This window comes from Sminthopsis crassicaudata, chromosome 2, assembly GCF_048593235.1.
Source record: "Sminthopsis crassicaudata isolate SCR6 chromosome 2, ASM4859323v1, whole genome shotgun sequence".
Lineage (NCBI taxonomy): Eukaryota > Metazoa > Chordata > Mammalia > Dasyuromorphia > Dasyuridae > Sminthopsis > Sminthopsis crassicaudata.
Genome location: NC_133618.1, coordinates 361973039 through 361996465, shown reverse-complemented (window position 1 = coordinate 361996465; position 23427 = coordinate 361973039). Strand labels below are relative to the sequence as shown.

The 23427-nt window shown below is 31.8% G+C and overlaps 1 protein-coding gene across 13 annotated transcripts in view; it reads left to right on the top strand.

The window, feature by feature from the left end:
* The window catches only part of RAPGEF6 (Rap guanine nucleotide exchange factor 6), a 235132-nt gene that overhangs the window by 185009 nt on the left and 26696 nt on the right, over positions 1-23427 (top strand). For 7 of the 13 annotated variants that reach the window (XM_074290952.1, XM_074290955.1, XM_074290949.1 and 4 more), the window contains 8 exons: positions 1101-1115; positions 3773-4013; positions 5603-5986; positions 9535-9746; positions 10934-11057; positions 13227-13250; positions 18249-18469; positions 22315-22506. In XM_074290952.1, coding sequence (XP_074147053.1) covers positions 1101-1115; positions 3773-4013; positions 5603-5986; positions 9535-9746; positions 10934-11057; positions 13227-13250; positions 18249-18469; positions 22315-22506 — 1413 coding nt within the window. The remainder of the gene's footprint in view (positions 1-1100; positions 1116-3772; positions 4014-5602; positions 5987-9534; positions 9747-10933; positions 11058-13226; positions 13251-18248; positions 18470-22314; positions 22507-23427) is intronic. The other 6 variants (XM_074290951.1, XM_074290945.1, XM_074290953.1 and 3 more) reach the window with 3 other exon arrangements.

The following is a 23427-nucleotide window of genomic DNA, read 5'->3' as shown; positions in this document are numbered from 1 at the left end:
TTGAGGAATTGGCATTTAATTCAAATCAAATGAGTTAGTATTTAATTTGCTGCTTTTATATAAAGTTGTTGATATTCTGAATAGTATAAATTGATACAGAGAGAAGTAAGTACCAGAGCACAATTCATAAAATGACTAGAACATTTAAAAGAAAAATAACTTTCGGGGAATTTCAGGGGCAGAGTCAAGTGAATCCAGGAAGTTGTTGAGCTTTTCCACTTTTCCTCAAAAACCACATGAAATCAAGCCCCTGACTAGAGTCTCTCCAGTTCAAGATAGATTGGAAGGATTTTCAGCATTTGTTGATAAAAGCATTTTTCCTTGATTAGATTCCTGATTATGAATGAATGAAAATGCAATAGAATTTCCCTAGAATTGCTTTGGAAAAGCAGGTGATCTTTGGATATATAGACTTGCTCAAAGTAAATAATGATTAGTTTTGTCAGTCATCTGTAAATAAAATCTATTGAACATGGTTATTATTCGTCCTGATTGGTATATGTATTTTATATATATATATATATATATATATATATGTGCGTGTGTGTGTATACATATGTATATTACATTTCCTCACTAATATATTTGCATAATATTTATACAGAGATTAGAGGTTGTTGTCCAAAGGTAAAGGTTCAAAAGCATACCTCAGGTAGAAATTTTTTAAATCCACAAGAATTTCTAAATAAAGCAGAATTCTGTTAAAATATGTTCATAGTTTAAAAAAAAAAAAAACAAACCAAACTCGGCAACCACATTTCCCAAAAGAATACTGAAGAAATCCTGTTATTAAACTTTCTGATGATGCAAGTTTACCAGAGTGTTTCACTTAGAAATTGATGCTGTTCTTTCCATGTTTTATTTAAAACATTCAGTTTAGATAATTTAGTAAGATATACAAGAGAGCAGATATGTGGAAGTATCTTGTAATATCAGTGGAGCTTATTAATGTTTATCACAGGAGATTATATTTCTTTTTTGTGCTGCATGCCAAACAATTTTTAACTAAAAAAGAAACTATTATTTTGGAATAATTTAATCTGCTTTTTATGATTGGAATTTAAAATAAAATGATTTTGCTTTGTTTTTGCTGCCTGTAGCTGTTGGTTTTTACTGTAAGTATGTTTTGGATTGCAAGATCTTTGCATGGAATATTTATGTTGTACTTTATAGTTACTAAATTGCCTCTTATGTTTTAAGAGTTGTTATTTATGCATTATAATTATCATTTTTACTAAACATTCAAATATGGCATATAATAATTTTCTAGAAGATAATAATTTTAAAAGATTTGAATCCAAAAGTTTCAGATTATGTTTCAAATTATGTTTACATTAACATCATTTGTAATAATCCTGAATTGGAAATTAGTAAGGGAAGGAAATTGTAATTCCTCAGATCAGCTCTCCAATACCTAGAAAGTAATAAGTATAGTATAGTGTAAGTATTTTGGAGCAACAATCAAAAGAAGTATGCTAGTTCTTCTAGTAAATCACTGTTCTTCTTTTCTCGATTTTTATAAGTTTATATTACATCATGAGACAGTTTGATAAAGTAGATTTCCTCAACTGCAAAATGAGGGGGTTGGACCAGATGACCATTGAGGTCCTTTGAAGCTCTCTCTCTAGATGTATCTTTTTATTTTGTATGATTCTACATTTGGAATTTCTGTTTTTGATTTTAATCCAGAACAGGGAGAGATTTACTTTCATTTCTGTTATGTTTTAACGTCTGGAAAGCCAAATTACCTCTATTTCTTTCTCCCTCCTCCTTAACATCATTTTCTTAATTATTCTTTTTTTTAATTTTTATTTTTATTTATTTTATAATTATAAAAAATTTTGACAGTATATATGCATGAGTAATTTTTTTATAACATTATCCCTTTTATTCATTTTTCCAAATTATCTCCTCCTTCCCTCTACTCCCTCCCCTAGATGACAGGCAATCCCATACATTTTACATGTGTTACAGTATAACCTAGATACAATATATGTGTGTAAATCCAATTTTCTTGTTGCACGTTAAGTATTAGATTCCGAAGGTATAAGTAACCTGGGTAGATAGACAGTAGTGCTAACATTCTTAATTATTCTTGTCTATTTATTTTTCCATATGATGATGTCTACTTTAAAAATAATAATAATAATAAAGCATTTTATAATTATATATAATTTGCAGAGCACTTTATATGTTTATATGAGTTTTGACTCATATTTGAGTTTCATAATAATCTTGAGCAGTCAGCATTAAACATTTCCATTTTATAAAGAAAATAAGGCATGAAGAGGCTATGTGGCATGCCTAAGGCCATTAGCTATTAATTGTGAAATTGGAGTATGGTTCAGAAGGGTGTCTCCAAGACATACTGAGAATGCATTTTTCTGGAGTTTAACAAATTTAATCAAAACGACTCTAAATTGAATGAGGAAGAATATTAACTATTTCTATCAATATGTATGGCATAGGAGTAAATTATGGAGGGAGAAAAGTGTAGAGGCAAGAATAGTAATAGAGACAGAAATGTAACAGAATACAGAAAAGAAACCAGAAATAAAGTCCATGCATAATAACATTCTTAAAATGTAGAAAAAGTGTAGGTGAAAGAGATGAAGAGAAGCAATTTTGACCTCAGTAGTGTCACCAAGATGTTGTGGAGAGATACTTTTAATTGGACTAGAAGGACATACTTTATTCAAAAGAAGCATTATAGGTTTAAGGGATGGTGTTATTAGAGTTGCACTGTATGTAATTTTCTTATTGTATAAGGGAAAATTATAGTATTTTGTGTTTGGGTAAAGATCAACAGAAGTAGAAATGGAAATTTTATTATCTAAAATATATTTCAGATCACAAGTCATAAATTTTGCCTACAGATATATTGGTGGTGATTGAGCATGTAAATTATTCAGGTGTCTTGCTATACTTTTCCTTTTATTCAAAGTAGATAATGGAGGAATCCACAGACAACCAAAAATGCTAATGCATCATTAGGCTTTATTAAAAGAATCCCAAAATCAGAGACAAAAAAAGGTAATATTCCCGTTGAAGTCTGGTTACACCAGATTTGAACATTTTACTCATTTCTAGGCACCACATTTTAGGACCTAGATTGATAAGTTATATGATGTCCAGAGGAAAGCAGCCAAGATGGTGAAGGGCTTAAGGTCATGTTTGTTGTATGAAGATTGATTTCTGGGGTTGTTTACACTAACAAAAAGACTTAGTAAAATATGATAGCTGTTCTCAAAAATTTAAAGAACTGTCAGTCATAAGAGGTTTGGACTTATTTTGCTTGGTCCTCAATAGTAGAACCAGAAGCAAAAGAGGGAAATTGCAAAAAGCCATTTTAAGTTTCATGTCCAATAACACTTTTGAAAACATAGTGTTTCAGGGACAACTAGTTGATGTAGTGGATAGAGCATCAGCCCTGAAGTCAGGAGGACCTGAGTTCAAATGTGACCTTAGACACTTAACACTTCCTAGCAATGTGACCCTGGTTAAGTCACTTAACCCCAATTGCCTCAGTTTAAAAAAAAAAAAAAAAAAAAAAAAAACAAAGGAAGAAAAAATATATAGTATTACCCCAAATTTGGACACCTTATGGAATATTAAACTCCTCTTTATTGAAAGCCCATTTTCAAGCAAAGATAATCGCTTCTTATGTGTGAAATATACATTTGTTCTTACAGCACCAGATGTTATTCTCTTTCCAAATGCTTATCCCATAACTCCATTGTGGTTATTTATATGTATATTTTTATTCATATAGATATTCCGGATCAAGTTATAAGAGTTTTTAAAGCGGATCAACAAAGCTGTTATATTATCATCAGTAAGGACACGACAGCCAAAGAAGTTGTTTCCCATGCAGTACATGAGTTCAGTTTGACAGGAGCCCCAGAGACCTATTCTCTCTGTGAGGTTTCTGTTAGTTCAGAAGGTGTTATAAAGCAGAGAAGACTTCCAGATCAGTTCTCCAAATTAGCAGACAGAATTCAACTAAATGGAAGGTAAATATAGGTATGCTTATTAGAGGGTATGATCTTGAAAGTTAAAGCACTTGTAATAAAATATAATGCTTTCAATGTTGCATTAGAAGCGAAAGAGAATTATTGTTTTGAGTTTATCTAAAACTCAAATTGAATTCTCTCTACCTAATTTTAGATCTTTTTTTGAAAAAGGATGAGCATTTGTTTACTTTTAAAAATACAATTTGTGGTAGTTGTCTGGTTAAAGAATTGTGGACGCTGTTAGTATTAGAGCAAGTTAATGTTCAAAGGGAAACGTGAAGGCTCAACTTGGATATGTTAGTTGGCACCTGTTCTGGATGTTCTTTTCTCTATGTAGAGACGTTACACAGAACCCTTATTCATCCTTCATTTGAAGAGGACCAGTAACATCACAAGGGTAATGTCTTGACTTAAGGGTGAATTGGATTTGATGAAGTAGAACTATACAAAGTCATCAGACTCTCAATTAATATAATTTACTTTGATGTGCATAGGGGCTTTAAAAAAAAAATCTTTATTTTCAAAATACATGCAAAGATATCTTTCAATACTCACCCCTGCAAGAACTTGCGTTACATATTTTTCTCCCTCCTTTCCCCTCACCTTCTCTCCTAGACAGCAAGTAATCCAATATATGTTAAATATGCAATTCTTCTATACATATTTCCATAATTATCATGCTGCACCCCCCCAAAAAAAAAGAGAGAGAAAAAAAAACAAGCAAACAAAAAAAAGTGAAAATAGTATGCTGTGATCCACATTCAGGCCCCATAGTCCTCTTTCTGGATGTTGATGCCTTTTTTCCACCACATGACTATTGGAATCGACATGAATTACCTCATCACTGAAAAAAACCAAGGGACTTTCTTTTTTATCAATGGATTATACTTATACTATATTTGTAGTAATGGAAGCTCTGGGTCACAATATGAATATTTCAGTCATTTTATTTATATAACTTCCTTTCTAAAATGGATGTATTGATTCCCACAATCTTAATTATCTTTCCTCCCCCTCTTTTTTTTTTTTTTTGCAAGAGTATGCAGTAAAACTTCAGAGTGGTTTTGATTTGCCTTTCTTTTAGCATTAGTGTTTTGAAAATTCTTTCACATGGCTGTTTTTAGCTTGTGAGGCTTCTGTTGAGAATTATTTATTGAATATTCATGAACTGTTCAGTTTTTTGGTTGGAAAAATAGCCACTCTAATTGATGACCATCAGTATTTTAACTAATTGAATTTTTGTCAGTAGATTGTTAGTATTGGTGCATACCTAAGGTCAAATGAGAGTGGACATATAAACTCTACAAAACATATATTGCAAACATAAAAATAATCACTTATCAACCAGCTGTATGATCTTCTCAAATATTGATTCACCATTTTATTTGCAAGTATGCATTCTAATAGATATTTTGGAGAAAACATTATAAACTGACCATATTAATAGACTGAGAAATGATTAAATATGCAAGATGAAATATGTATTATGTATGTATATCTATATATTTATATATCTGTATCTGTATTTGCTTTGTTTAACTTTTCTCCCTTCCTCCTTCCTTCCCTTCCCCATGTGTCTTTTTTTAAAGATACTATCTGAAAAACAACATGGAAACAGAAACCTTATGCTCAGATGAAGATGCTCAAGAATTACTTAGAGAAAGTCAAATAACCTTACTGCAACTTAGTACCATTGAAGTAGCAACCCAGCTGTCAATGAGAGACTTTGAATTATTTCGAAATATTGAACCTACTGAATATATCGATGATCTTTTTAAGTTAAACTCCAAAACTGGGAATACTCACTTGAAAGAATTTGAGGCCATTATAAACCAAGAAACATTCTGGGTTGCAACAGAAATTTTGACGGAATCAAATCAGCTCAAAAGAATGAAAATGATTAAACATTTTATTAAAATTGCTCTTCACTGTCGAGAATGCAAGAACTTTAATTCCATGTTTGCAGTAATAAGGTAATTTTTAAAAGATTATATGTTAATATACATCTCTGAGTAATATTAATAGTGAAGCTGAATTTACGCTTTAAAATTCCTACACTTGTTCAAAGGAAACTGCCAGAGTATTCGTAAAATTTCAGGATTGTTTTGATTTACATTTCTTTTAGTAATAATTTTTTGGAAATGTTTTCAGATAGTTGTTTTTAGCTTGTAATTATTTTGAGAATGTTTATTGATTCATGAATTATCAGATGTCAAAAATTATCAATTTTTCACCATTTTACTTACTGCCATAGTTTCTAAGCCTTTTAAAATTATCCCCAAATTTCTATCTCCAAGACTGTGCTCCAGATCCATGTATCTAATAATCTGCAGCACTTCTCTATCTGTACTTCAAGCTAAACATGTCTAAAATTAAATTCATTGCATTTTCTTTTAAATCTGTCTATATTTGGCTTTACTGTTTCTATAATTAGTCTTAATCACTTATCCAGTCTCCCATATTAATGAGTTTTATTCTTGCTTATCCTATATTTCTCATATTCAGTTGGTTACCAAATCTTGTCAGTTCTACCCCTGCTGTATTTCCTACATCTATTTCCTTTTCTCTGTTCCTTCTGCCACTCTCCGATCATAGGCATTCATTATTACCTACTTAAGTCATTTAAATATTTTTTCTATAGGTTTTCCTGCCTCCATCCTTTCTGTTCTAGCCCATCATATACATTGATTCTAGAATAATTTTTCTTTTGTATTGTTCTTTGTCATCTTTTACTCTAAAATCTGTTTTGACCTCATTTGCCTAGCTTTAAAATCTTCCAGAATATTCTCTGTCACTACCTTATCTTTCTTAGGAAATGTATTCCTGAGAATATTTTAGTGATGCAAAATACAATCTATTAATATAAAGCAGACACTTAAGAAAAGAATACATTTTTTGGGGAGTGGGAATAGCTAGGTGTCTTTGAGGGTGGTACCCTGGGCTTGGAGTCAGGAATACTTGACCTTTGTGATCCTGAAAAATCACTTCACCTAAGAAAGCTTAAGTTTTCTTATCTGTTAAAATGAGGGTAGTAATTCCTACCTCCCAAAGTTGTTGTGAACAAATAATATGTAAAGTGCTTTGCAAGTGTAAATTGCTATATAAGTGCTAGCTTTTGTAAAGCCTAGAGTATCTTGGGCAATGTTTGTTTTCAGGCTTTTAAAAAACGTTATATGTCCAACTTTAAAAAGTGATGGATATTTTATCTGTGATTTTATTGAAATAGGGAAGTTCTAGATGAGGAAATTCTGACCAGTGAGGTATCTGAGGCCAAATTTGAACTCAGGAAAATAAGTCTTCCTGATTCCAAGCCCAGCACTGTATCCTAGTTGCCCCTTTGATTCTTGATTTTACAAGTGAAGAAACTGTTGAATTCAAGAAGATGAAATGCCTTACCCATGGTCACGCTGAAGGATGTGAACAGTTAGCTTGAGGAAGGTGAAATATTTTCAGACATGACTCTAATGTACAGACAAAAGCCTTTTTTTTCCCCCTTCTGTTTGTTGTTCAGTCATTTTCAGTCAGGACCAACTCTTCATGATTTTATTTGAGGTTTTGTTGGCAAAGATATTGGATTAGTTTGCCATTTTCCTTTTTCAACATATTTTATAGATGAGGAAGCTGAGGCTTATTACATTTTGTTATTAGTGTTCAAATGATAAAGCTTATTTGCAGTTTGGAGACCTATCGGATCAGCCAGTCACTAGGTGTCTCTAAAGCATATACTAAGTTATATTAAATATAGTTCATATGGAGCAGTATAAACATGCTCTTTTCCCTTGGGAGTGCACAGTCTTCTTAGAGAGCTGGACTTAGCTATAGTGACAGATAATTAGCTTATTTAAATATAGACATTACTGTCAAGTTAGAGCATAATGGAATATTTTATAAGTATTTTAATCAGCTCTTCCTCCAATAGTTTATTATTTATACATTTATTTATTATATATTAATATGCAAGATGTGAATACAATTTTGTATTAACATGAAATATTTAAACAGTATTTTGTATAGATTTATGTTAGACACATGCAGCATTTACATTTTAAAGAAATGAGATGTGTATGTTAATGACACGGTGAGTGAGAAATTACTTTTTCTAGGATCACATAAGTATTTAAGTATCCAAGGATGGATTTAAATTCAGGTCTTCTTACTTCCAAGTCCAGGACTCTTATCTGTTAATAATCTTTGCTAAACACATAGGGCAAATTGGAGAAACTGAACTTAGAAGCATAGAAAGTGATCTCTATGTTTGGAGGCAAAAAGGTTAAGGAATTACTTGAAAGAAAAAGAAAGGAGGGGGAGGGGGAAGAGGAGGGGGAGAGAGGAGAGGGGACTGTTTTAGGTACTTCGGATATAAATAGTAAGGTGAGATAGTTGTTAGCCTCAAGGTGTTGTATTGAAGTGATACAATATTTTTATAGACAAAGTATAAATTAAATACAAATTGATTTGGTAACTGACACTTTTGGTGTCATTTCCCAATAATATACTCCACTACAGTACAATCACTTATAACTAAACTCATAGTCCATTTCCTTCTATGCTCACTTTACCATATGGTACCATATGCTCACTTTATCCCTCTGGATGCTGATAGTTTGTATTTCTTCTTTTGACAGCTATTCATATACTTTGACCATTTAAATCAATTAGAGAATTACTCTTGGCTTTATTTATTTATTTATTTATTTATTTATTTATTTATTTATTTATTTATTGTTTTTACCAATTATCTACATGTCTTAGCTATCAAACTTATATCAGAGATACTTCATGTGAAAATTTTTCTTAATCAACTTTTCTCTCTTTCTACATAAATTGGTTTTGTACAGTTTTTCAATTTCATATAACCAAAATTGACCATTTTATCTTTATGAAGTCTTCTATACCTTATTTGTTTGTTTCTTCAGACCATAAATATGAAAGGTACTTTTTTTATTTTAAAAACTTTTCCATGATACTGCTTTCTCTAGGACTTGTTTTGGTATATTATAAGCCATTTATTTTTTTATTAGAGTATACTTGGGTCTTTTTTTTTCCCTGTAAATCCTAGATAAAAGTCTATCCAAAGTACTGAAGGCCTTCTTTGCTTTAATACTTGAGAGGAATATCAGAATAGGATGTAGGTGTCTGTACCCTTATGTGACCAGTGTACATTCTTGATGTATCTCACATGATATGGAAATAAAATAGTATTTTATTCCACTTATCAAGCACAAGCATTATTGATAATAGGCTACAGCCTACAGTGGATCATCATTTGCAGTTTAGCTAAAATATATTAGTGATACAGAATTATATTTTGAATTAAATGTTAGCATTGTGATTAAATCTTTACAATCCTATCATCATTTTTTCTTTCTAAGTTAAGGATAGAGTTGTATTGTATTAAATATTGTTGTTACAGGAAGATATCTTGGTTATTGCTAAATCTCATCAAAATTTATCTGTTTTTAAAAATACTACTTATTATTAAAATGTTTACTTTTAATGATTGTTCATTCATCCTTAACAGTGGCTTGAACCTTGCACCTGTTGCAAGACTCAGAGGTACTTGGGAGAAACTGCCAAGCAAATACGAAAAACACTTTCAAGATCTTCAAGATCTTTTTGATCCATCTAGAAACATGGCAAAGTATCGAAATATCCTTAGTAATCAAAGTATGCAACCTCCAATTATTCCACTCTTTCCTATTGTCAAGAAGGATATTACATTTCTGCATGAAGGTATCTCAACCTTAAAAATAATCAAATAAAACAATGTTTACCAAATAATATTTTGAGAGTTCTATTTCCAGTGTTCAATAATATAGAGAAACCACACATATAAAGACCCTGAAGGTGTTCTATAATTGAAATAAATGCTGGTGTAATAGAAAAGTTCATTTTTAATATGTGCACATGCAATTTTTTCATTTTAAAATTGGGTTTAAATTACCCTCAATCTTTTAGCTTTGGAACTCACTGAAATACTAATTTGTTGTCTCTTCCAGTCCAAGAAGTACAAAAAGATATGTCACTTAGGGTTTTCTTCCATTTACTTTGTCATGTAAAATTTTCATTTTCCAAATGTGAAAGTAGTATTCAGAATTATTTCCCTTGACTCACTTTTGTAAAATAGCTCTAAGTGGTCTCAGTGATCAAATGTGCTATCATAATTTTCTGCAGCATAGACTTTTCTAGTTTTAGTAATTATACTAAAACTAGATCATTTAGAAACTAAATCTAGAATAGTGCTATGAACAGAATTTACTCTACAAATCAGACCACCAGAGACTGTGCTTACAAGGAGCCAAGCCATGGGATTCTGAATTTCCTATATAATTTAGTTTCACTCTCTACTTCAGTTTCACTACCTCTACTCCTTTATTCTAGTAGTTTGGTCTAAATTTGTTATCAGATTTGATGGTATTGATCTCAAATTTTCCACTGCTTAATGATTCTCTTTTATTAAAAGATGCTTCTTTGGAAATAGCATTCAACTCTGATCAGAAACCTATTCAGCTGTTGCTTCAGAGAGTATAGGACTGAGCTATATAAATGATTAAGAAATATACTTATAGGATGCCCTTGGTTACTGTATTGTTACTGCAATGTTGAGCTTGATTGCTTGAAAGAATTAATGCAAATGTCTAACTTATCTTTTAGTATTACCTTAAGCAACAAGAGAATTGATCTCTTCATGAGATTAATAATAGGCATCAACTCTTGAAACCTAGCATGTGAAGCAACTGTAAAATAAGTAAATTGATTAGTGCCTTAGGTCCCAGAAGAATAAATTTTATACTTGCCTAATAAGAAGTTACTGCATAGAAATAGGTTTAAGTGTTTTAGAACTTTTTTGTCCTTTTGTTTAAATGTTATAGAGTATATGTAAATCCCTTTGCCTTCCTAAAACTGCATTCATTTTATAGGAAATGATTCCAAGGTAGATGGCTTAGTGAACTTTGAGAAACTAAGAATGATTGCCAAAGAAATTCGTCAAGTTGTCCGAATGACTTCTGCTAACATGGATCCTGCTGTAATGTTCCGACAAAGGTATAGAATTAAATATAAACATTTTGTTCAGTGAATTAAGACTGAGATACAAAGTTTAGTATAGTTCTTGTTTTAAATAGAATTATCATTAATTTTCAATTCAGATAAACTGCCATAATTTTTTAAAAATCATTTTTCTTAGTTCTAAAGATAAGCTTACTAACATTATCTTGTTTTAACCTGATGTGCAATGCCTTCATTTAAAATTTTCAAAACCTGTAAGCATTTTTAAAAGTTTTGTATTATTATTCAGTATTTATTGTCACTTCGTTAGGATATTTGATGAAACTTAAGGATATTTGCTGAACAGCAGATTTCATAATCAATACTGAGCAATTTTTTACTCTCTACTTAACCAAGAGGTATTTGATTGAATTATTAACATAATAAATAAAACTTTCAAAGACTTTAGAAGTATCAACTAATTTACATTTACTCTTTTCAAATACCTTGCAGTGGTGCTTTTTAAAATGATTTAAAAAATTTTAATCATTTGTAATTAATAATTTATGCATATGTGAAGTTTAAAGGAGCCATTGAATTTTGTTTGATAAGGCTTATATTATTAAATAGGTTAGTTAGTGTATATTTATGGCTTTTAATCAAGGCTCCATTTCTTATTCAGATCCTGAACATAATAACTGATTTCAAATTGGAACGGAAAGCACCAAAGCCACAAAATTAAATTGGAGGCAGGCATAGCCTTGTTTATTTTTTTTTCTTTTGTTTTCTCTTTTTAAATTTTTAAACATAGATAGCACTTTTCTGTTTTTAAAATCAATACACTTGTCATTCTGACCTTTCCTCTTATAGAATTGTTGTAAAGAGAACATCACTGAGGAGGGTCACCAAATCCTTGTGGCTTCTTGGATTTTTGTCTCATGGCTCTGCATTCTCTCTGCTTGTATATATGCCATGGATTTTTTTTTTTAAAGCAGGTGATATGATTGGCTCTCTAGTGGTTAAAAAACAGACTTCTCTGTGTGTAAAGAATAATTCAGTACAGCTAGATGGTGTAGTGGATAGAGTATTAGCTCTGAAATCAGGAGGATCTAAATTCAAGTCCAACCTCAGACACTTAACTCTTCCTGTGTGACCAGGCAAGTCACTTAATCCCAGTTGCTTCACCAAAAAATAAAAATTAAATAAACAATTCAGGAATAGGCCCAACAAGGAACAGACTTGAGAAGTGCAGAAATTACTATGTGTAAGACAGTAAAGCAGACTTAACTGAATGGTTGGTGGGGAGAGAGAAGATAAAGAATGTCAAGGGTATTCATTGTCCTTCAAAACCAAGTAAGAAACTTTGATGGATAATTATTTGTGATCTTTTTGGAATTACTTTATTTGGTAGCTATACCTTTCCTATTTTGAGTGTTAACATGTACAAAGTCCAAATGATTTTACTCATTTAAGAGATCAAAAGTTTGATCTCCTAAACCCTTTTATTTAATTTACAATCAGAATTTTCAAATTGTGTCTTTAAAAAACTTGATTGCATTGGACATATCTTGAGTTTAAATCTAAACTGTGGACATTTAATTAGCTATATAATCTGCAACAGTTTCCTCAATTGTAAAGTAAGGATAATCTACCTATTTTACAAAATTGCTTAAAGGGACAAATTGGTAATAATCCTAAAAAGTGCCCAAGCTTATTGTCTCTCTCCCTTTCTTTTCCCCCGTAACCCTAAGTTTGAAAAATATATTGCAAAATACATTAAAAAGAGAATTTTTAACTTTAAAATGAAATTCTAGAGTCTATTTATGTAGTTTTTACCCCTGTAACAAGTCTCTAAATATTATACCTGCTATGAATTATAAATGATATACCTTAGAGCAAAAAATTTAGGTTTTTAAAGTATTATTATATTCAAATACTGTTTTTCCTAACTTTTTAAAAACATGTATTGGTCCCCAAATTTCTATATGTCAAATACTGTGTGTTTCATGTTTTCTACATGTTGTAAATCATTATTCCACCTCATCTTCCCACCCCTGTGTTCCATTAAAATCATTTCACTATTAAGAAACTAGGTTTTTTTTTTTTTCCTGATAAAAATTTCTTCTTTGTTCTGTCTGGATAGTTTCTCTGACTCTCATCTATGATCTTTCTCCTGTGCTTTCCTATTCAAACACGTGCTTGAATGTTTATGGGTCTTGCTTACAGGAAGAAGAGGTGGAGGAGTTTGGGGTAAGTGTAGAGGTGAATGCATTTAAGATAAAAGTTATGCAACCCTTAACATATTGCATCCTTCTCATTAGTGCATGCATATAAAACAGCATGCATTGTATTAACCTTGTAATTCTGCATTTTGGATAAATGCTCTTTCCTTAAAGGACACAAAAGTGGTGGAAACAGAGTTCCTGTTTTCCTTTTGAGTTTCTGTCAGGCTCTTACATCTTAAGAGTATCTTTGTTCAGAAGGTTTTTAAGTCTATATATTACTATAACATACTTAATGAAAGTACATGAATTTCAGAGATTTCTATTTAAAGAAATAAAGAGTAATCAGAGTGAAAACCTTTTGGAAAGTGGTTTCTTAAAAACCCGAAGCACGTCTTGAAGGCATCTCACAAATCCTAACATGCTTTTAAATGATTTATTTTAAATTAAATATTTCTGCAGTTATAAGAAACGGGAGACTCATTAATTCAGACATATGGTAATGAGTCACAGCACTAAAAGTTAGGAATCTGGCATGTGACATAGCCAAAGCTCTTGAGTTCAATAAGATTTATTCAGTTTTCTTGTATAATTGGTTTAATAGAGTTAAATGTTAGTTAATGTAGTAAAAATATTTTTAAAGTCCACATTTGTAAAAATTCTCTTACATGGATAGTTGTTTTTTTGAGCAAGGGATTGTAGTAAATGATTTCTTTAGTGTGTAGAACATTGGGTGAGGAAACTCTTAACAAAGGCCAGCAAATCACAGGATCACAGAATTGGAGAGTTGAAAGGGATTTCATCTGCCACCTAGACAACCTGTACATAAAACTCCTTTGACAAATGAAATGTATTTGCTTCAGGCCTTTGCTTGAATATCTCCAAAGAAAAGAGAACCCACCACTTCTCAAAGCATTTCATTCTACTTCCAGATAGCTCTAGTATATAAGAGCAACTTTGGGACATTAAACTTAAAATAGTCCCTTTGCAACTTCTACTTGTTGTTTCTGATTTTTCTCTTAATAGCAGCCCTTAGGTAGGCAATTATAATGTCTTTCCTAAGTCGTCTTCAGATTAAAAACATGTCTTGTTCCTTTGGCTGATCATTGAATAATCTGGACTCAAGGCCCTTCACTTTCCTGATTATTTTTTTCTGCTCATTTTTTAGCTGACTGGTGTCCTTAAACTGTTATTCCCTTAATTTAACATAGTATCTGGGTAAGATCTGATGAAGGTAGAATACAGTGGAATTCTTTCAGCTCTTTATTCTTAAAAGCCATTTTGTAACCTGTCTACCTCCAGAGCATATTGCTGACTCATTGAGTTTGCCATTCAGACAGATCCTTAGATCTTTTTCAGAACTATTGCCTGACTTCTCCCATTTTTTTACTTAGGAAATTGACTTTTTTGTATCCAAGTATAACTATTATGTGTAATGAATTGCATCTTACTTTGTTTTGCCCCAACAATCTTTCACATGAGGGTCTTTTTGGATTTTGTTTCTGTTGTCATATGTTGGACACCCACTTTTGTGTCATCCACAAATTTGATGAGCATTTCATGAATTTATTTCATTTTATCCAGCTCACTGATAAAAATGTTAAACAGCAAAGAGCCAAAATATGAGGCTGTTTCACTAGAGATCTCTTCCTAATCAGTCAACTAGCAAGCATTTATTACGTGCTTACTATTTGCCAAGTACTGAGGATTCAAGTACAAAGATTTAAACATCACTAATTGATATTGAATCATTAAAAGCTATTGCTTGTGTTGGAGAATCAGTCAATTTTGAATACATCTTATTGTATTCTAATTTAGTCCATAGTGTTCCATCTGATCCATAAGAATAATTTGAGATATATTATCAAAAGCTTTACTAAAACTGAAATTAATTGTATCAGTGGTAGTATCCCTCTCATCTATTGATTTGATGATCCTATCAAAAAAGGAAAATTAGATTAATAGTGTAGCATTACTTGTTCTTGATGAAGCCATATTGGATCTTTATAATCACCATTTCCCATTCTGGGTGTTCACAATCCATTTTATTAAAGATCCTTTTTACATTTTCCCCAGTAATAAAAGTCAACCTTATTAGCCTATAGTCTACAAACTATCCTTCCTCCTCTCGCTTTCCCTTCCCTCTCCTTCCTCCTTTTCTTTCTCCTTCCCTTCCTTTCCCTCTTACTTCCTTCGTCCTTCTCTCCTTCCCCCCCATCTCTATCTCTGTTATTTTTCTCCTTTCTCCTGTCCCCTCTTCCTATTCCCTTTCCCTTTCTTCCCCCATACCCTCTCCATCTCCCGCAGAAAAAAAGTCATTGCTCTTCTTTAATCGTGTACCTCCCATTTTCCATGGACTTTTAGATACTATCTGGGCTATCATATCTGCTTATTCTTTCAGTACCTGAGGCTGTAATTAATCTAGGCCATTGTTTTAACTTCTCTTCCTCCTTTCTTTTTATCCTTCCCCTTTTTTCTCCCTCTTTTCTTATATTCCTTATCTCCCCTATTCCCTTTTTTCTCACTTCTTTTTTACCTTTCCTTTTTTCCCCTCTCCTTTAATTCCCTTTTACTCTTCATTCCTTTTTCCTCCTTTTTCTCTCCTTTATTTTTTCTCTTCTTTATTCTCCCCTCTTCTCCTTGATTCCTTCTTTTGCCCTCTTCTTTCCCCTCTTCTCCACTGTCTTATTTCCCCTCCCTTTCCTTACCCTTCTTTTCTCTCCTTTCTTCCTTTCTTTCACTTAAGATAAAATTATTGATCTAAATGTTCTTTTAATTTCCTCCCAATTATAAAATCTTATGAGTCCATGGAAGAGGCAGAAATATTGATAAATTTTGTCCTTATATGTTATCCATATCTGTTTCATCTGAATATACATACTGTAGAAATAGACACTTCATATGCTGTCATGGTATGCAAATTAGCATATATTCAGCAGTACGTATATGAGTATGTCAGGATATCAAACTGTGTATACCTATAAAGCCATATATAGAAATGTTCATGTCTCTGGAGAAAGGGAGAAGAATCCATGTAAGGATATTTGGATTAGTTTAGGTTTTTAGAGACTCATTTAGCACTACCATTTTACAGAAGGATTTTTAAATTTTGTAATGGCCTTCCATAGATGAATGAGAATAATGAGAGAGAAGGGTAAAGTTTAAACAGTTGCTAATAACACTTAAAATCCTATTCATCTACTTTATAAGTGACCTACTTAAAATGCCACTCTGCTTTTTCTAAGCTGAGGTCTTAGCTTTATCTTAAGAAAGCTTTCTATCCTGTTTCTAGCATCTGCTTGTTCTTTGGTAAGCTTTTTTTTTTTTCTTTCTGTTGCCCTATCCACACTGGCCCCTTATCATTGACTCAACATATCTCTCATGTTTGGCATGCCTTTATATGTTTTTCCCATGTTGTGTTTTGTCCATTCTGACTTTTTTTGCAAAGATTAAAGTTAATTGTATTTTGTCCCTGTGCCAAGAACATCGTTCTGACCATAATTTTTTGCCAGTTGTGTTATATATGAATAGTTCATATTCTTGATCCATTTCTTATTTCTTCCATTGAAGCATTGTATTAAAAGTATATTTGTCAACATTGTTACTATCTTTTGCACATCAAAATATTTTCCTAAAACGTCTTTACAAACATAAGGACTTGATTTGAAACTTTCTTTTTGTTAGCACAAAGAGTTTTCTGTTATCTTTGTGTAATGAAACTTTTAAGGATAAAGAAATCATCAGGAGATAATTGATTTTTCCACTAGTGTAAATATGCAAGTTTTGATGGTTGCTAAAATTTATTCTGTATGGCCACTATTCTGTTGCCCATGCAAATTCTTTTGGAGTAAATAATTGAATCCAAAAGTTAACCATTTTACAATTGGCATTTCAATAGCAAAAACAAGATTCATAGACATTGAAATTTAACTTTCTTCCTAAATTGTTGTAGGGCGCATTATAGACAAGAATTACAAAGGGAGAATTACAGTGAATAAGTAGGCTGTACCACTTTTTGTTGTCACTTCTACTACTACTACTGTTTTTTCTATCCTAGGACTGATCTGCCTCATATAATATCAGAAGAATTAAGATAGGTTAAGATAGGTAGAGGGCAGGGTTCAGTTCCAGGATGGGTTATGGGGCAGGAGGATGGTCATGTTATTGGAAATTTTTTTGTAGCCAAGGCTCTCCCTCTGCTTCTGGGGACCATTGTTCTTTGTATTTAACCCTTAATTAGCATTATTGGGTCCCAGACGAATATTGTCATATGTAAATATATATATGTGTGTGTGTGTGTGTGTGTGTGTGTGTGTGTGTGTGATATGTGACTTAAGGGAGAGAGTAAGGTCTAGTTACTGAATTAACAATTGTGACCATTGATTTTTTTACATGCCATATTCTTCCATATGCGGGAGGGGTTGGGGATAGAACCTGTATATATGATGATTATAGATTTAGAATTAGAAGGTACTTAGAGGTCATTATTTTACCAATGAGGTAACTGAGGCTGAAAGTAGTTCATTGTTTTGCCCCCAGTTGCACAGCTAGTATCTGGATCAGGATTTGAATTCAGCCCTTATTCTACCTCACCCTACATACATGACTATGGTGAGTGAGGGCAGGAGCAGATTCAGTCTAATCTTTTAGAGTTTAATTGTGTCTTCTAGATTTAGAAGTCTGGACTTAGGGAGAAGGTAGCTGAAATGGCCTTTCCTGCTTCCTTTTAGCACCTATGCCAAAGTCATAGGATAGACACAGAATCATATTATGTCATTCAAGCTAGTTTTTACCTCATTTTTTTGAATTCCGCATTTTTGATATAACTTTTTTTCAAAATTCAGGACAATCCAGCCATTTTAAGACATTTGTTGTTTTATTAATGTTCTTCACCCTTTAACTCATTAGTACCAGCATGCAATAGCATTAACTGAAGGGATTGAATTAACTTGCCAGCAATTTAGACTGATTTCTCACTTAGAAAATTTATTGAAAAGAACTTTTTTTATCTGTTATCTTTCTATAGGTCATTGAGTCAGGGTAGCACAAATTCAAACATGCTGGATGTTCAGGGAGGAGCTCACAAAAAACGAGCTCGCCGAAGCTCACTGCTGAATGCCAAGAAGTTGTATGAGGATGCTCAGATGGCCAGGAAAGTGAAGCAGTATCTCGCCAACCTTAATGTGGAAACCAATGAGGAAAAATTCCAGATGATGTCTCTGCAATGGGAACCTGCATATAGTACTTGTAAGTAGCAGGGCATGCCTCGTATGTTTCTGTAGCACTAGAACAAAAAGAAGAACCAATTTTTACTCCCCTGATTTGAATTCTAAGACTACTATTCCATGTAAACTATACCAAGATAATTTATTTTTGAAGTACTCTGAAAAGTACTAAAAGGACCTTGGTAGTGATTGAAAAGATTTTGTGCCATTAACTAAATTTTAGAGTTAAAAGGGAAAAATGAGCATTAAAAAAATTATTTTTCTCTGTTAGGTCATTATTTTCTTCTTATTCCATACAACTTGCTGAATGACTTTTTTTTAAACATGTATAGTAATTTTAAACATATTTTCATATTAGTCATGTTGTGAAAGAAAAAAAAAAAGAAAAATCAAAACAAATAGGAAAGACCACAAGAAATAAAAACAACAAAAAAAATGTTTTTTAAAACTATGGAGAAAATGCAGATTGAAGCATATCATTTTAAGGAGGAATATAGCACATAAAAGAAAACATAAAAAGGTGTAGGAGTTAAGTAAGGGACACCTTGTACTTTGCATGAAGGAGAATTCCAGAGTAGTGAAATACTAGATGGGAAATAAAAAGATGACTGGCCTGGACAGCTACCTTAAGAGAAAATTTTGAGAAGAACCATCTCCTCCCCCTAATTAGAAGGAGAGGTCCTAGGGCAGAGGTTTCTTATGAACTGTGAGTTCCATGGCTGAAGTTGTCTTCCAAGGAAAAAGGAAAATGAGACATAAAAAATATGTACAGAGTACCTGCTAAACAAAAAAAAAAAAAAAAAAAAAAATGTTCCAGATAACTTTTCCCAATGTTTGAGCAAACTGAATTACATTTAACAGAATCTAGCACATAAAGGAAATGGTGGTAGGTCCCTAGACTTGAAGTCAGGAAGACTTGTATTTTAAATACTGCTTCAGACACACATTAGCTATATGATCCTGGCTAAGTCATTTTTGTTACAGTTAGTCTTTTGTTGTTTTTCTCACAAATAAAATCTCAAGACAGATAAGAATAAAATATGGATATGACAAAAGTCAAGTAGTATTGAGAAAGAAAAAAAAAAAAACCTTGATTTAAACTGAATATAACATAGACAATCAAAATTTTCTAAAATTAAAATTAAAAGAGAGAACCATTTTGGGTTCAGTGACAACTCTTTTGGAAATTTCCCTCGCCTATACCTTTCTAATTCATAGATCATCAGTGATACTTACCATAATCTTTATCTAGAAACAGTTGAATTAACCTCAGCAAATAAAACATAACATTCCAAGACAATAGTTCTTTTGAGGAACTAGTATTTTGAGTTTTTTTGTTTTGGGTTTTTTTTGGTGGTTGTTGTTGTTGTTGTTGTTTAGGAGAGATTTTAATAATTTTTTTTGAAAAACATAAGAAAGTAATTCTTAAAGATCTTAACATCTGCCATTGAGTTCATCATGTGACTAGGTATGCAGAGTTTTGAGGAATAAGCTTACTACATTAGTTTTACTTTTGGTAACCTACAGCAATAGCTTGCAGACTTTAAAAAAACAAACAAACAAAAAGTTCCAAAAGTCCTGGAGCAAAGAGCATAGCAGAAATGTCCTTCTCTTTCTTATTTTTTTCAAATGTTTATTATTTTATTTTGTTTTTGATTTATTTAATATTTTCTCCTAGTTACATTTAAAACAAATTTTTTTACATTTGTTCTAAAATTTTTTGAGTTGTAGGTTCTCCCCATCCACAGTTAAAAAATCACATGTGAAGTCATGCAAAACATTTCCATAAAAGTCATTTTGTGTATTCAGATACAGTCAGTTTCTTCTCAGTATGGAGAGTATTTTTCAGCATACATCTTTCATAGTAGTCATGGATCATTCATTGTAGTGCTGGGGATAGTAGAGTAGTTTATAGATGATCATCCCAGAATGTTGCTGTTACTTTGCATACAGTATATTTCACTTCAGTTCTTAGAGTACTTTCCATGTTTTGTTTTGTTTTTTTCTGAGAGCATCCTGCTCACCATTTCCCATAAAACAATAATATTCCTTGACAATTACATACCACAATTCGTTCAGCCATTCCCCAATTAATGGGCATTCCCTCAGTTTCCAAGTTTTGCTCTGAGAAGAAAGTGGCTATAAATATTTTTGTACATACAGATCATTTCCCTTTTTTTCCCCCTGTATCTCTTTTGATATTCATGCCTAGTAGTAATTATCTTCCTCTTCTTTTAAAAAAAAAAAAAAAATTCCTTGATGGTTTTTGTCTTGAGGGAAATTTGTACCCTCTTTTTCTTCTCTTTGTATTCCCAGCACTTAATACAGTTTTGATACATTTGTTGTTGTGTAGTCATTTTCAGTCATGTCCAATTCTTCATGACCCCATTTGGGCTTTTCTTATAAAAGATACTGAAAGGGTTTGCCATTTACTTCTCCAGCTGATAAGGAAACTGAGGCAAATAAAATTGTACAGCTAGTAAGTGTTTGAGGCTGGATTTGAACTCAGGAAAATATCTTCTTGACTTCAAGCCCAGCATTCTATCCACTGTGCTATCCAGTGCCCACCTGGCACATAAGAACTGAAATTTATTGATTTTATACCACCATCACTTCCCAGTATTATCCCTTCTCTCCGCCGCCCCCCCCCCCCCCATACTTTACCTTACTCCATGGAGCCACCCTTTTTAACAAAGGAAAAATCATCATATGTCTCCATTTGAAAGTTCTTACCTTTATTCTACTGTCTTTTTATTGAGAGGAGAAAATTGTATGTATTTTTAACCAATATTGGTTATTGCATTTAATCTGAATTTTTGTATCTTTTAGTGTTCTTTTCATTTAAAATTATTGTAGTCACTTTGCATACTTTTTTTGACTCTGGCTTCTTGCTTTGTCTCAAGTTTTCCCATGCTCTGAATTCATCATAAGTCATATGAAGAATAAAATTATATTCATATGCCATAATTTGTTAAAACATTCTTCAGGGGATAGATTTTAAATTTTCTTCAGTTTTTTACTATTATTAATATAGACTTTGAAAACAATTTGTCACTTAACATCCAGCATAATTCTTACAATCCATATTTTATGCATCATTGAGTAACTCATAGGTGCTATTGGTTTAGCATTTGAAATAAGGTTTAAAAAAAAAAAAAAGGAAGATTGGATTATTCTGAAGTTGAATCTTTATTAATATTAACCGAATTATATCTATTGTATCACAATGAAAGACCAGAACTACTAAAGGGATGGATTATTTTCCATGTGCTGACTATAATATTGAAAATGGTGAAACTTTTACATTTCATGTTTTTTCAACTTTAATTGCAGTTTTGAAATATTACAGCAAATGTTTCACAAAGTACTTAGTGTATGTAATGGTTCTTAAGAAAAAAATGCAAAAATGAAACTGTTTTATTTTATATTTTTAAACTCCTTTTGAGACAAACTATAAACTTCATAACATTGCCTGAAATACTTTGAAATAATGTTTTTAAGTTAAAATCCAAGTTACTTATAATAAAGTGACAACTTAAGATGCAAATAAGATCTGATTCTGGACCAAAGGGCCCCATGTCACATTATTTTCATAAATCTAGACGACAGTATTGGTATGTGGTTAATGCTTCTTCATTCTTAACTTAAAAACTGTTGTAGAGAGGATTCTTTTTCTAAGTTGGACTTTGTGGCCTTTGAGGTTATTTTAAACTTTGAGATTCTTCAAAAGTAATTATTGTTTTACTGTGAAAAAATGTTATAATTATAAAATTAATTTAAAAATTTTTTTTAAAAATTATTGTTTTAAGTGGGAATATAAATTTTTCAGTATAGAGTACAAGATGACTTCCTATTTATACATAACAGTGACCAAGAATTTAAATGAAAGACGATCAACAAAATCATCTGAAATGTCTCCAGTACCTATGAGATCAGTTGGTCAAATCACAAAAGCCCATTTGCATCAGCCAAACAGAGTGAGCCAAGTACTTCAAGTTCCTGCTGTTAATTTGTACCCCATCAGGAAAAAGGGTCCAACAAAAGATCACATTGCCTTTGGTGAGTATATGTGGTTAATACTTTGAGATCTCTTAAATCTGAGAAGTTGGAGCTTTTGTTTACTTGCATGTCACATCTGAATTTTAATTTCAGTTCTGGCATAATATGTGGATCAGTTTTATTTCTTCCTTCATACTATATCTTGGAAATATTCACCATTCTTATTCAGAAATTTAGATCTTTGTAAATTTAGAAATAATAAAATATTAAAGAGCTGAATTTGTTTAAGCAATACTGATTTACTATCATTATACCTGTTCCTACTCTAAATATGAAAAATAAATTACGGTGTTAACATTTCAGACATTGATTAAATTCTTGATGCATACCTGGAACCTTGCTTTCATACATGCTTGCCATTTCATCTACTTTGGTTAAGAGTCAAAGATCTTTGTTCACTGAATCCTAATAAAAGCAGTTCAAATGAGATGAAAAAAATTATTTCCCCTTTTCTCAGGACCTTAATTTATTCATTTGTCAAATTAGAGGGAAAGATCAGAGAGACTAAATGACCTGTGGTAAATTCTAGCTCTAAATCCTATAAAGTTATATGATTGAAATTCGAAAAGATATGTTTTTTAAAGAATGAACTACATTCATATCTGTAGTTTATTTATTATTGGGGAACATACAGAATAAGGTAGTAAAATCATATGACAAGTTTATATGTCACTGAAGCACAAAATAAATTGATCTTTTTTTATATTAATCCTGAAATACTAATCACTTCCTGCTACCTACATTTGAAAAAAAGATTAATAGGGAGGAACCATGTTATATAGTAGGAAGAATTTTGACTTTGGAATTTGCAAACCTTGTGTGGCCTTAGGTTACTTAATCTTTCTGGACCTTTTGATCATCAAGGTCTCACTTTTTTCTAAGTCCTGTGATACTATCACATTAGAGTTTAATACAAAAGAC